The sequence below is a fragment of the Adiantum capillus-veneris genome, chromosome 15 (genome assembly GCF_014529385.1).
Source record: "Adiantum capillus-veneris isolate H3 chromosome 15, ASM1452938v2, whole genome shotgun sequence".
NCBI classification, from domain to species: domain Eukaryota; kingdom Viridiplantae; phylum Streptophyta; class Polypodiopsida; order Polypodiales; family Pteridaceae; genus Adiantum; species Adiantum capillus-veneris.
Genome location: NC_140945.1, coordinates 47,689,090 through 47,703,540, shown reverse-complemented (window position 1 = coordinate 47,703,540; position 14,451 = coordinate 47,689,090). Strand labels below are relative to the sequence as shown.

At 39.8% G+C, this 14,451-nt stretch overlaps 1 protein-coding gene across 1 annotated transcript; it reads left to right on the top strand.

Moving 5' to 3' along the window:
- Positions 1 to 6,542: 6,542 nt before the first annotated feature.
- LOC147440634 (uncharacterized) lies at positions 6,543 to 7,057 on the top strand. Its single transcript, XM_086483550.1, has one exon. It carries the CDS (start codon positions 6,588 to 6,590, stop codon positions 6,936 to 6,938), a length of 351 nt encoding a protein of 116 aa, XP_086339676.1. The 5' UTR covers positions 6,543 to 6,587; the 3' UTR covers positions 6,939 to 7,057.
- Positions 7,058 to 14,451: the final 7,394 nt, after the last annotated feature.

The following is a 14,451-nucleotide window of genomic DNA, read 5'->3' as shown; positions in this document are numbered from 1 at the left end:
CTTCTTGACATCGTGCTCTTCCATATAAGATGGTAGTGTTCTTAGAGAATGGGGTTGGTTGTCTATAGATTGAACATATCCTTGGTCTCCCCAATATGATTGCACTTTTAGATTTATTTGAGATCCCAACCTCAACTTCCTCTATTGGTGGAAGAAACACTCCTGTCCCATCACTGGCTGGGTTATGGGTTTTCTTAGCTCACTAGATTCATTGGCCTCACTATCTTGTTTCCACAGTTTTTCAAGACCATCTATTTCTTTACACTCCTCTAGTATGCCTAGGTGGAATCCCTTGGAAAATTTGTTCGTGGTATTCATCACTATCCTTGGTTATTTGTTGGGTCCTTGAGCTTTGGCCCGTGCTCATGATTGGAAGTTGGCTCTATTTATTCTTGGTGTGGTGGGATTATTGGTTTTGGTGGGACAAGGATCATATCTTGAGGTTTCTCAACTGGAGTTTCTAGTAAAGCTTAGGCTGTTTGAATCATTTTTTGGCACATTTCAAGTCTTTGCTCCTCTAGCTCCTCAAATGGATATGTCATCCATCTCTCTGTTGGGTTTGATTGTTTTTGAGCGGTGAGTCCTAGGATTGAATGAGGGCATCTAATAATTCGTTCCCCTTTTCTACTAGTATGGATCCTTCTTAACTAGCACTCCGGGGTTTTTTAATTCTCCGTGGCTCTGGATTTACCTTCGAGGTTCCCTTTTCTTGTTTGTTTCTCCTTCAAGTTTCCTCACTTTTTTTTTTTTTTTATAGTTCTTTAGCTAAGGAAGTTTTTTCACGTTCCTTCCTAGCTTTCAACCTAGCTTCCCTTTCTTTTCAAGTGTTTTGCTGACTTTTCCATTCAATGATAGGTGCACCAATTTTTGGTTTTTTTATGATGGGTTTGTCTGCGACACTTTGGGATGCTCTCATGATCACCTGGAGTTGGTATCACAATTTCATTTTTAGACCCACTGCTAGAAGGTATTTCCTCGAGTATGTTCAAAGATACTTTTGCTTCTTTGTTAGGATTCTTTGGGCAATCACGAATCAAATGAGTGATTCCACACTCTCGGTAACAAGAATTCACTTTAATGGTTTCCTCGTGAGGACAGTCTCTCATCAAGTGGTCTCCACCACACTTATAGCATGGTCCCTTGGGTTGTTGAGGTGCTCCTTCAGCAGCCCTCTACTGATAGGCAGGCCTTGATCCCGCTAATCTTCCATTTTCTTTGAATAGTAATGTAAGTTCTTCTTAGTTGTATCTACGTTCTCTTATAGCATGGGCAGTCGTTGGTGGTCCAACCGATCCAATCACGCTCCATGGTTCCAATGCTTTTGGTTCTTCAAGTGGATAGTATCTTGTTCTAGTCATATATCCACTAGGATCTTTGTATTGTGATGGGATTGGAACTAAGGCTTGTTCCTTAGGTTCTTCTACAGTTGGTGCGCATACATGAATCCTATAGGTCTCATTCCTCGTAGTAGGGGTTGTTGTCCTAAGACTGGTTGTGTTCTTTGAGCTCCTACTAGCCCTGGAAGAATTTCCATTGTATATCTTGGCACTGGTGGGGCTTGTGCTAGTGCTACTTGGGCTTGCGGGGCATACATGAGTTCCTTTCTATACCCCTTGTTGTGATAGCACTTTTCAGTCATGTGATTTGTTCACTTGTGCTCTATTGCACACTGCTTGGATTGCTTAGCTTACGGCTTAGAAAACAAATTGATCCTCTTTAGCACCTCTTCAATGAGCTGCTCTTGATTTATAGGGGATTTGGTCTTTTGCAATTACTTGGCGGATTTGGATCCACTATGGTGCGATGAGGAATCATCATCCAAATCCTTGTATTCTCCCTCCTTGTAGACATCACAATTATCTACCAAGTAGAGAGCCTCTTTCGTCAACTTATTCAATGTAGGTCTTTTTTTCATGTGTAGGTCTTTCTGGAGATTTGTATTCCTCACTCCTTGGATAAAGATGAGCAATAGCCTTGATTGGGTTGGTAGTTCTTCTATTGGGCAAAACTTAATGTATTTCTTCAAACATAAAGCTGCTTTTCTTACCGATTCTCCTTCTTCTGCTTGAATCCGTGGATTTGCGAGACGGTGTTTTGGGCTATCCCTCTTTGAGAGAGCTCCTTGATAAAAAATTTAAACACCTCCTCCATTGACTCGGAATCCCTACGTTCTACAAAATCAAACCAGGCGGCGGCATCCTCTTCCAAGGTTAATCCAAACCCTGCAAATTGTGTTGGAAAGTCTAGAACTTCCTCTGCTCTAATGATGCCCATAAATGCTTCTAGGTGATCCTTGGGATCTCTATTCTTGAAATATTTTGTTACACCCATTTTTAGACTTGATATGGCCTTATGCTACAATGACCCATCGATCGCAACTCATCTTCTAAATCTACGTCAACCTTCTCTTTTGTGCCTATCACTCCCCATTTGTCCATAATATACGGATTTTGCACAACTAAATACTTTGTTCCCTCATCATCAAAGTATCGATCCCCACTATAGTCAATAGGTACTAGGTCGACCTTGAACTCACAAGACCAGAACTCACTAGACCTTTCCTCTAACTTCACATAGTCACAATCGATACCTTTGTAAATCATTGCACTTTGTTTATTTTTGAATTGATATTTAAGTGCAACAGTTTCATTTTGGGTGTTTGCTAGCTGGGATGGTCCCACTTCCACGTTCTATCACATCTTAAAACTCACCTTATTGAATCCCTTAGCCATGTAGGTGTAAGATCTCTCCGATGATGTATCATATAGAATGTTCTCAATGATCGACTCTATGGGAGCCAATGATCCTTGATTCACACTCTCTTGAGTTTGCTTACTTGGTCTCCTACAGTAGGGTTTCTAATCAAGTAAAACCTACCTGGTCTCAAGTACATCAAGAAGCATTCACTCTAACATGTTACCTCTTTGATCGCTTCCAAATCTCCAACTTGAATCATCTCAAGATACAGTGCTCTAACCTTCACAATTTGCACAATAAACACTAGATGGCTATGAGCTTACAACCACTTTGTTAGTCCAAATTTTGAATTGATCAAATTATCGCACTTTTAGCACAAAACCTATCTTGTCTTGCAAAATCCTTTACTGATGTCCGAGTTCAAATTTGAAAAGACCTTTGTACTCATGATGATTATACCCTTTTTTTGGTATCTTTTTGGGTTCAATTTGTTACAGAGGAACATGGATCGCATTCTATGTACCTCACTAGCCAAATGTGATGGACTTTTGTCCATAGCTTGCTCTTGGTACCCTCATTCTAGATATATACTTTTTGTGTGATTTGCACTAGTTTAGATCAGCTGAGTATCAAACACTAGATTTGACATTTCGGTTTTTTACCATGCACTTTTTCTGCCCCTTTGGTTTACTTTTTGAACTCTTTGTACAAATCTATTTTTGCAATATGTTTGGATAGGTCTCTCGTACAATTTGCATAGGTCTCTACCTAAATAATTAGATGGGGAATATGGATTGCGATTCATGTTCCATCTCTTCTAGACATGAAAATTTTGCCAACTAGTAGACTCTACTATTTGGAGCCTATTCTCTATATTTTATTTTATTTTTGGAAAAAAAGTTTAAAATTTCCAAATTTTGGTCAAATGGACTAACCTTACATGTTTTTTTACAATTTTCTTCTTTTGAGTGTGTGTTTAATCACACTTTGATCCCAAACTTTGGTTTCACTTATTTGAAGTCAGTGTTTCTCAGTTGGTCTCTATTTTGTACCAATCAATCTCTAGGGGAGATGGATCACGATCCACATCTCACCAGAGAATCTGTTGAAACTTTCAAATTTGTTTTTGATGAGTTTTTTTGAGGTCCTTTCCCACCCTCTTTTTGGTTTTGAATCAATTTTTAGGTCTCTACCATCAAATTTTTAGACTCAAGAAGCAGGAGTATATATCGTGGTTGTATCTTAACTTGGAGAGAGTTTGTAAGAAAATGATTTTGGAAATTCTCAAACACTTTCTAGGTAGACTTTGAGATGCTCTCGCCCCACACTTTAACTCCATAAAGAAGAACCGGTGTCACCATTGTGTCAAAAAGGTACTTCTTGAGATCCAACATTTGATATTTTCCTCATTAGATATGTTCTCAAATGCATAGTACACTCTCTTCAAGGCTTTCAAATGATTCATAGCACACTCATGCCACTTATGATTGGTTGGAACCTCAAAGCCAAGGTACTTAAAGCTCTCAGCAACTTCATGTGTCTCATTCTTATACACAATGCATGGCGACTCGGTTGGATTTCAAAAGCATAACCTTTGTTTTGGATTCATTCACTACATCTTCCACATATACCAAAAGAATGATTATTGTATTGCAAATAGTGACCTCTTCAATTCCTTGTTCTTGCATAAAGTCAAGTACCATTTGCTCCAATTGATAGATGCATAGACCAAAGAGAGTTGGTGGTAATGGACATCCTTGTTTAACCCCAATAGTACTTGCAAAAAATTCTAAAATTCCTCTTCCCATGCACAATGTGCACATCATGTTCTTATAGATCCGAGAAACTCCAAGCATAAAATAACTTGGCACTTGGAGTTCTTTCATCCTTCTCCACAAATTGTTATGTGGAATTATATCAAAGGCTTTCATAAAGTCCATAAAGCAACAATACAATCGCTTGCCTTCCAACTGACTTGCCTCCATGAGAACACAAAGAGTGACAAGATAGACAATGGTGCTATGGTGTTGAAAAAAACTCATTTATGCTTTTGCATGCTCTCCATTCTTTTTAGCTCAATCACTCGATTTTATCTCCATTATGCACCCAAGCAACTTTGCCATAAGAGACCCAAACATAGTTACTTACATTTTTTACATCCCCTCCTTTATGCAAAGGCTAGACCCAATTAGTGCTCCAATCACAAGGCATACGATGCTGAAGTGCAAGGTTGAACATATCACACATCCTCTAATGTATAGAGTCTCCCGTCCATTTAATAATTTTTGGCTTGATACCTTGAAGATCGCTCGCTTTACGAGTGGCTATCTTTTTGAGACCATTGCACACATGCTTAATAGCAGAAAAAGAGGGCATACATGCGGCTAAGCCATAAAATAGCATCTTTCCAACATTTGGTCGTTGAGATAGTTGCCTACAATGTGTATATATATCCATAAGAGTCAAGTTATCAAAACTCTCAACCTGCTTGCCACTCAAGTTTCTCCAAAATCTTCCACATGCAAATTGTTGAAATGTTTGTGTTCTTGCAGAGAAGGATCAAGACCTCTTGCTATGGGAGCTTATGAGAGAATCGCAAGGGCCTTTGAATCGTTGAAGCGTAGCAGTTGATGGGAGAAACTCTAAGTGCAACCATGGGAGATTCACTCTCTCAAAGACATATATACACAAAACCCCTCACTCAAAACAAGACAAAAATGAAACATCAAGGCTTAGATCATATCTGACCATGGATAAGATGAAAGGGTTTAATGATGCATTGATGGCGGATAATTTTGTGGCCCAAACAAGCTACAATTTTTCTTTGAAATTGTAGTTTAGTGCTCACAATAATATATATTTTTGGCCAAGCAATTGGGAAAATCCGTGCATATAAATCTTCTTATTTCATAACAAAACTAAGCATAAGCTCAACTCTTAGAGAAGGATAAATATATGTTCGTCAAATGACTTGGAGCGATCTAAGAGCAATAGGATAATGGAATGTGGAGAAAGAAGATTTTTTCGTAGTCATTCATGTCCAAAGCGAAATACTAATTTTTGTAGGAAGTGGATTTTGTGATTGATGTAGACATTACTTGGAAGGGATTATACAAAGCAAAAGGGATTAAATGTTATTCCACTCTGGTTGTTCATGTGGATGCTCCAAGGCAAGTAAGAAAGATGAGAGACTTCTAAGTACTAGGCACAAAGAGATACAAAGATTGGAAGACTCAAAAAGAAAAAAAATCATGCAACCCCCACACAAGCTCGAGCGATACATAAGGAGTGTGACACACCTTTTACTATCCAAACTCCACAAGCTTTTTATGCCAATTAGATGAAGGAGCCATGGTTAAAGTTCTAACTCAAGGATGTTGGAAGCTCTACAATGCCATCATTTATGCGGCTTTGGTGTCTTGTCTTGCATCCCATTAGCTCATCAGCCCATGCTAGAAATGGATTACATTAACATCATACTAAAACCACTCTCTCTCTCTCTCTCTCTCTCTCTTCCTTCCTTCTGTGAGACTCTGTGTCACTTATAGACAAGGAGATAGGACCCCGTTGCACCTCCCCATCTTTGCATGCACTATGCAGCATGCATGAGCATGTGTCAATCCAAAACCATCATTCGTAAACTTGAATTGTGTGTACATCGTGGCTTCTCGATATTTGTGTGAGGGACTCCTTGTTATGGCTGAGATGACGGCAGTTTTACCCTATATAAATGATTTGGGGCTAGCGTGTGTAGTAGTAGTCGTTTCATGGAAACTAGACTATAAAAGAAACGTGCGCGAAACGCACACTCACACACACACTTTCAAGAGCTAATTCATCGAGGGACCTGCTCTGCATCATCGACATCAACAGCCTCGGAACTCGACAAGATGAAGCGATTCTACGCAGCCGAAGAAGAAGAGCAAGCGTACCACAGAAGCTGCAAGGTGGCACTGCAGCAGCAACAGGCTGAATGTAGCTCCTACACTGCTCTTCCTCCAGCGCCTGCTTTCCCCGGATGTGCTTTCCCCATGAGCTGCGCTCTCTCTGCTGCAAACCCGCCCTTTAATGGCGGTAATGAGCATTACCTCTCTGCCGCCGCTGCCTATTTTCAGGCTGGAACTAGTGCTGCTCCTTCCTCGCAAATATTGCAGCTCATTGACAATATGCAAGGCCTCCAACACCACGTCGTCGTCCATTGCTTGCAAAGAAACTTGGCTTTCAATCACAGGCCAGCCTAATAAGGCGCTTCTGCGTGAAAAACTCTCACAATATACCCCAGTAGTCCGGAACGCAAGGCCATCTCTCGGCCTTTGTCACCTTTTGATGAGGAGTCCCTTCTCAAAGCGTCATGATATGAAGGGCGTGTAAAAAACACCTAAAGTTGTGATGAGCCTTGACTGATTTACATACCATGAAGGACGGTTTTAAGAAACCCTAAAATTTTGTACAAGACGAACTCATCCGAATCGTCATAATTCATGCTTTAATGTTCCCTTGATTAATGATATGCTGAATCATTGTCTTTGTAAAGGCCTGTAATTTTCCCTTAATTAATGATGTGAATCATGATTTGTGCCTTAATGATATGTATCATTATCTTGATGCTTCATAATTGATCCAAGGCGCGCGTGCTCTGCTCTCCTTGTCTTTTATGTCTGGATGCTGTCGTTTCCTAGTGAAGTTTTAATTGAGTATTCTTTAGTTTGCATCTCAACCTTGATGAATTAAATAGAGGTTCTATCACTGCCCCATGCGTTACAGCATGTCCTTAATAAAAATTGATCCATGCATCTTTTTTTGTTATACATTTTGAGTTTAGTTATGTTCAAACCCAAAAGGAATTAGTTTAACTAGAACTTTTCATTTCCAACCAAGCACTCAAGGTGTAATTAGCACTTAAACATGATCATTTGATGCAAACCTCCATTAGGTGGCAGTAACATTTTCTCTTCTAGAACAATATTACGGTACAATAGTAAGTTGCACAATATGAAAGGAGGACTAATTAAGCATTGAGTGAGAGCCCTTGGTGTGTACTAAATGCTCTGATTGCTTATGAGTTTATATTTTTTCCCAAATCATACTCTACCCAGGTTGATAGGTACTGTGATTGCAAGGTTACGTTGAAGATTGTTCCTATTGCATTTGGTCTTTCAATCATGAGGGCTTCCCTTGGTAGCTCAATAAAGGGCTCACAAAAAATGACATTAGGTGTCTCCGAATAAGAGAAAGTAGCAAGGTTGCTAGATCTAGATCTTGGGAGTGCACCCCCTCACATAATGGCACATGAAATTCTATCGATGGTGCAATGTAAGTTTTTTTCCAATCAAAGAAGGCCAAGTTTGGAAAGAGACGAGCCTACTCTTTGGCCATGGTCAATTATGGAAGCTTATTTTTAAAGAAATTATTTCCAAAAAATAGTAAAGAAAATAAATAAAGGACTAATGATGCATACAATAAGAAATTTTAAGTCAATTTATGTATCAATACATTAACTACTTGTCTCTATCAATCGAGCATGAAGTTAAAATAATATTATAATGTTTAATTTAGTCTTTTAAGTGGTACTAGCATTGATACTAGTTGATGGATCTCGAGGAGAATCACGCAATACAATAGTTACCATTAGTTAAGCCTGCATGTGCAAGATCATGTATACCCAGTTTTAGCAGTTTGTGTCATATTGCCTAAAACAAGCATTTACAATATTTTTTCTCACTTTTGAGAGCCATAAATAGTGTCCACAACGAATACATAGCCAAAGACATACTAAATAGTCTTGAGTGTCCATCGATCTCACAAAAAGCATAGCTTGTGCATGTCATTTGACATATCACCTCGCATCACAACATTGTGATCCTAATAAAGACTTGAATGTAAGTTAAGTATTTCTCACACTACGAAAATCTCCAAGTGTTAACCGTGCTATTTTACCGCGTTTTGTAGAGAGAAGGTGCAAATTCAAGTAGAGAAACAAGAGAGAGGAGGGTGGGGGACTTTTTTTTGTTTTTTAAATATTTTTGCGTATATTAACACTATTATTACCGGAGTATGATCGCACATGCATCAATGATTGCATGCTATACCGCAATGAGCATGCACATGCTACCTCATGTCCCGTGTGCGGGGAGGCAAGATACAAGACAGGAAAGTACAAAGTGTCAAATATTGATATTTACCTCGAGCCCCTCATTGAGAAGTTGGGAGGAGTTATGGAAAGGCATTCCTGTTGTCGATGTCTCACTTGCAAAGGGGGGAGAGAGGCCATTGTGAGGGGAATCCTTATGTGGACTATGCACGACTATCATGGGCTTGGAGAGATTTTTGGTAACTCTCTTTTCTCTATTTCTCTCTCCCTCTCTCCCTTTAGTTCACTTTAGTTCACTCATCTCTCTAACCATATGATATGTATGCAGGGTTGTCCACATCGGGGCACAATGCATGTCCTACTTGCGGGCCGTCGTTGGTGACGGAGAGGCCCGATTCCTTGCACAAGGTAATCTATCCAAAAAACCATCGTTTCTTACCCCAAGGGCATAACAAGCACAAGCCTCCAACAAATGGGAAGACTCCTCTAAATCTCATGATGGCAGATTGGGCAACCATTTGGGAAGAACACCACAACAACAATTTGGCTTTGTGTCCTCCACCAAAAGGTATGTCAAGGTATTCCATATTTTTAAGGCTTTCATATTGGAAGGACTTAAAAACACAACACCTCTTGGATCCCATGCACATATTCAAGAATTTAGCCCAAACACTATGGGACCACATTATTGGCAAGAAGGACTCTTTGGGTGCGAGGGACGATTTGAGTCTTTTAAAACGTCTCCCCACCTCTGCTACTCCACGTAGTGCCCCAAATAGAAATATTGTGCTTCCTAAAGCACCATGGATGCTAGCCAAAGAAGAATTAGACAAGGTGAAGGGTACCATTACCTCCACTCGCACACCAATAGGATACATGAGGTCGCTAAAGGGAGCTTTCACAAAAGCGAAGAAGGGTGGAAGCGCTCAATTGTATGGGTTGAAGTCCCATGCTTGGCACAAGATGCTTCACGTAATCTTCATACTCCCTATTCTATCTATAGTTTGTGTGTATGGCTATCACTCACTTTCCCTTTCCCTGATTTATATTGTAGTTCATTCTGTTGGTGAGTATGTGTATATGTCAGGACAAGAAAGTTAGGGATGCTATTTTCAAACTAGGAGAGCTAGTAAGGTACACCACAAGACTCCACTCAACTGCACCTTTTTTATGTACACAATAATTTCAACTAGCACTCAGTGTATCCTTGTGTGTTTCTTGCAAATTTGTGAGCTCCAAGGAAATCAAAATAGATGCTATCCGTGCTGCTCAAACACTTGCAACGAGCCATTGAAGATGCATTTCCTCGATCGGTCCTTCTTAGTCAAATTCACCTCTTTTGTTCACGTGGTGGAGGAGATCGCTATATGTGGAGTAGTGCAGGCACGATGGTGTTATTTTTAGAGAGTTTTTCAAAGACTCTGAAAGATTTTGTGCAGCTACGGTCTCAACCAGAGGCATGTATAGCCGAAGGGTGGATCGTTCAAGAGGCATTTGTTTACATATCAGAGTATTTGGCACAAGTTGATCCTTCAATGCCTCGCATGTGGTTAGACAAGGAAGATGCAAGGATGACAACACACTTGTCAAGTGGAAAGGGGAAACTACTTAACATGGATATGTATCTATCCCGAGTGTTCAATAGCTTTTTTATTCTCAATGCAAAGATTATGACCAAGTGGGTGGACTTGTGGGCAGTGGCAATGGCAAGGTGTTTGCAAGAGAGGGAAGCATGGAAACAAGCACATGGAGGAAGGAGGGTACCCCCAGTGCCTAGACACCTTGCATGTTTCCCAGATCTCATTAGTGTAGAGTGGATTCATGAGAGAATGACCGAGGAAAAAGCGCGCGGAGAAGACATCACCAGCAAAGAATGGGAGTATGCACGAGGCTGTGTACCAAAGGTAGAGTACTCATACACCTAAACCATATTGTAACGCTATTTCTTGAATATAAATTAATATATTTTTTCCAAGTGCCATGATAAAGCGAGACTATGATGGTCCTTTGAAGGAGAAGTTCTTGCTGATAGCAGGTGTTTTCGGAGAGGCTTTTTCATCAGGATTTTTGGGTTTATCTTCAAAAGGATCAGTATCTTATAGGAAATTCAACGACTTATGAAAATGGGAGAAGCAACATGCTTGCAATGCCCAAGGTATGTTTCAAGAATGTGAGTTATTGGATCCAAATGAAACAATTTTAGGGATTTTTTTAGAATATACATTTGTGGACACAATGGGGGAATTGGATGCAGCCATGCAATCCAATGATTTAGCCAAGATTGAGATTGTTAAGGTAAACTCTCTTGATATGTATAACATCCTTTCCCAATTCAAAGCAGACTTGGATGTAGAGGAGATACAAGTGAATACAATATACAAAGCAGTGGCAAAGAAGGTTAGATCTGTGGCTATTCTGTTGACAAAAGAGAGTGACACTGTTATGGAGAAAGCATCTCGGCAGCCTATTCTCTGAGATCTAGGTAAAATTTGGTACTCATTTACTGAAGAAACTTTACAAGAATTGCAAATCGGTGATGCAAAATTTTTAAATCTAGAAGAGATAGCATGTTTTTGAGAAATGATAAAGAAGCATGGGAAGGCATTTGTTTTCCAACCAGGTGAGATTGGTTGTGTAGATCCTAATGTTGTGGCTCCCATGGTGATCTTTATTGTGCCACATCTCCCTTGGAATATGCAGCCTATACCTGTTCCGAAAGCTCATCTTCCTAAGTTGGTTGATCTATTAAATTAGAAGATTAAGATGGGCATTTTGGAGCCCTCTTGTGCTCCTTACTTTAACACGTGGTTTACGGTTCCCAAGAAGAATGGTTCATTGAGGATTATACATGATATGCAGCCAATTAACAAGGTAACTATTAGAAATGTAGGTACATGTCCAGTGGTTGATGAATTTGCAGAGGCTTTTGCTAGGAGAGCCATCTATTCTATGGGAGACTTGTATTCAGGTTATGATCAATTTCAACTGGCTAGACAAAGCAGAGATCTGACAACCATGCGTACTCCTTTGGATTATTAAGAATGTGTACATTGCCATAGAGTGCAACTAATTCAATTGCTCACATGATGAACGGGATGAGAAAAGTGCAACGGGATTTCATGCCTCAAATCACCATGCCATTTATTGAAGATGTGCCAATAAAAGGGTGTGAAAAGGGTGAAAAAGATGAAGTCAAAGATCAGAGGAGGTGCAGACAGTTTGTGGCTAACCATATTGCTAATTGTGAAAGGATATTATCGAGGCTTGAAGAGGTCAACCTTACACTCTCATGCCAAAAATCTATGTTCAGGGTCAAAGAAGTTTTGATTGTGGGACACGTATGTGGACCTTTTGCTAGTAGAAGACCGAGCCTTGTCAAAGTGGAGGTTATTCATAGGATGAAGGAGACATGCATTTCAATTACAAAAGTGCAAATATTTTTAGGTGCATGTGTCTTCTACTTGATAAGGTTACCCCATTTTTCACATGTTGCACAGGTTTTATACCAGTTGCTCAGGAAAGGACAGAAATTTGTTTGGAAAGAAGAACACTAGAAAGTTGTGCATAAACTGAAGAAGATGTTACAAGAGGCTCCCACATTAAGGAAGGCGGACTACAAAAGCGGTAAGCCAATTATTGTGACGATTGACACAAGTCCTACAAGTATTGGGTGGGCTATTCGACAAGATGACGATCAAAGACAAAGGTATGCTATCAGATTTGTGCTAAAGTGTTAATTGCTCGACAGAGAGCATATCTACAGGTTAAAAGGGAACTTTGGGGTGTAGCAACTACCCTAAGGTGTGATAAAGAGTACTTTATCGTGCTTCTGTAATAGTAGAGACAGATTGCTTACCATTGTTTGGGATGATCACAAGTTGTTCTACACCCTCTATAGCCATGCTATGTTGGATAACAAATATTTTGTCATTAAATCCCGAGTTTCAACATATTGCAGGAAAAGATAATCCGATAGCTAACATGCTGTCTAGGGCCAGGTTTGCAGATGAAGAGACTATGATTTTTGAAGCTGAAGATGTGGGATTGAGGTTCTTTAGGTCTTCAAAACTACATGTAGAATGTAAAAACACAGTTTTTGCATTACAGTCTTTTGCCGAGGACAAGTAGGAAGGTGAATGGTTGCTGGTTGGGAAATATTTGAGTACACTAAAGAAGTAGGAGGACTGGACCAAACAAGAGTTTAAACGTATTCAAAAGATGGCTTATGGGTATTTCTTACAGGACAGGTTTCTATGGTTGGCGGCATCCAAAGAAGCGGAGAGGAAACCCTCAGTGAGTTGTTTGTGATAAGGTAACACAGCTTCAAGTACTTAAAGAATTTCATGAGTCGCTATGGGCAAGACATAGGGGAGTTTGGGCCACTTTTGCTAAAATCGAAGAACGATATTGGTGGAAGGGTATGTATAAATATGTGGAGAACTTTGTTGAAACTTGTTCTGTATGTCAAATGTACTCAAATGTAAAGCATCGAGATGGATTACATTCAACGTATCCATTGTGCATGCATTTCAAATGGGTAGTTGACCTGATTACAATGCCCACAGGGTTATGGAAAATGGGATACATCGTGCTTGCCAGGGAAGGTTTGACAAACCAGGTTAAAGGGAGTGATTTGCAAACCAAAGCTACAAATATGGTATGAAATGTTTTGCTAAAAGATGTAATATGTAGTTATGGTTGTATTGGAAGAATTATTGCAGATAGAGGAGAGTTGAATGCTGACGAAGCCAGAGACTTTTTTACTCATATGGGTGTCAAGTTAACACTGACTACTGCATACAATCTTGAAGGGAATGGTAAAAGTTAAGGAGAGAATCCGCCCATTGTCAAGGAATTGGCTAAGGCATGTAAAGGCCTTATTGGTGATTGGCCCCTGCTACTTCCTTATGCATTATGGGCGAACCGTACTACACACAACACAGTTACAGGTTTTATGCCATCAGAGCTTATGTATGGACAAAAGCCTATTATGCCTCTTGAGGTGGCAATGACTGGAGAATATTGCCTTGGGATTTATAAATGAGCACAGAAGGTTTGCTTGCTTCAAGTATTCGACAGCTAGAGCGGAGAAGCAAAGATATAGAAGCTACAACAAAGGAGAAATTGAGGAGTTCTTGTTTGAAAAATAAGGAGGCTTTTGACAAGTGGCATAGGCTAAGTCCATGTGCTATTCAAGAAGGGGATTGGCTTCTTGTTTATGATAGCAGTTTCAACAACCAGCGGCGGTGGTTTGGCTCGTATGTCGTTGAACATGCTTTTCCTAATGCTACCTACAAATTATGTGAGATGGATGGTACAGAGTTGAAACTTTCGATTGCAGCTAAGCATGTCAATCTATATAAAATAAGAAATGAGGAGCTTCAACTTGCAGACAAAGACTTCAATATGGACGAAGATAAGGATTTAGATGATGAAGACGTGATTCCTGACGAAGATGTTGGCTTGGACAACCTCTAGAGATTGGCACATACCGGAGGATGTGCAGGTTTAAAGGGGGTGGATGTCATGCCTCTTTCTGTGCACAAGCTGAAAAACAGAGTTTTGTTTGTATCTATAAACTTTGACAAACCTATGAACTATGTTAGAACTGCTTATGGCATCAGAGTAGTAGGAATGTATGTATTATGTGGTTTTCTGTAGAC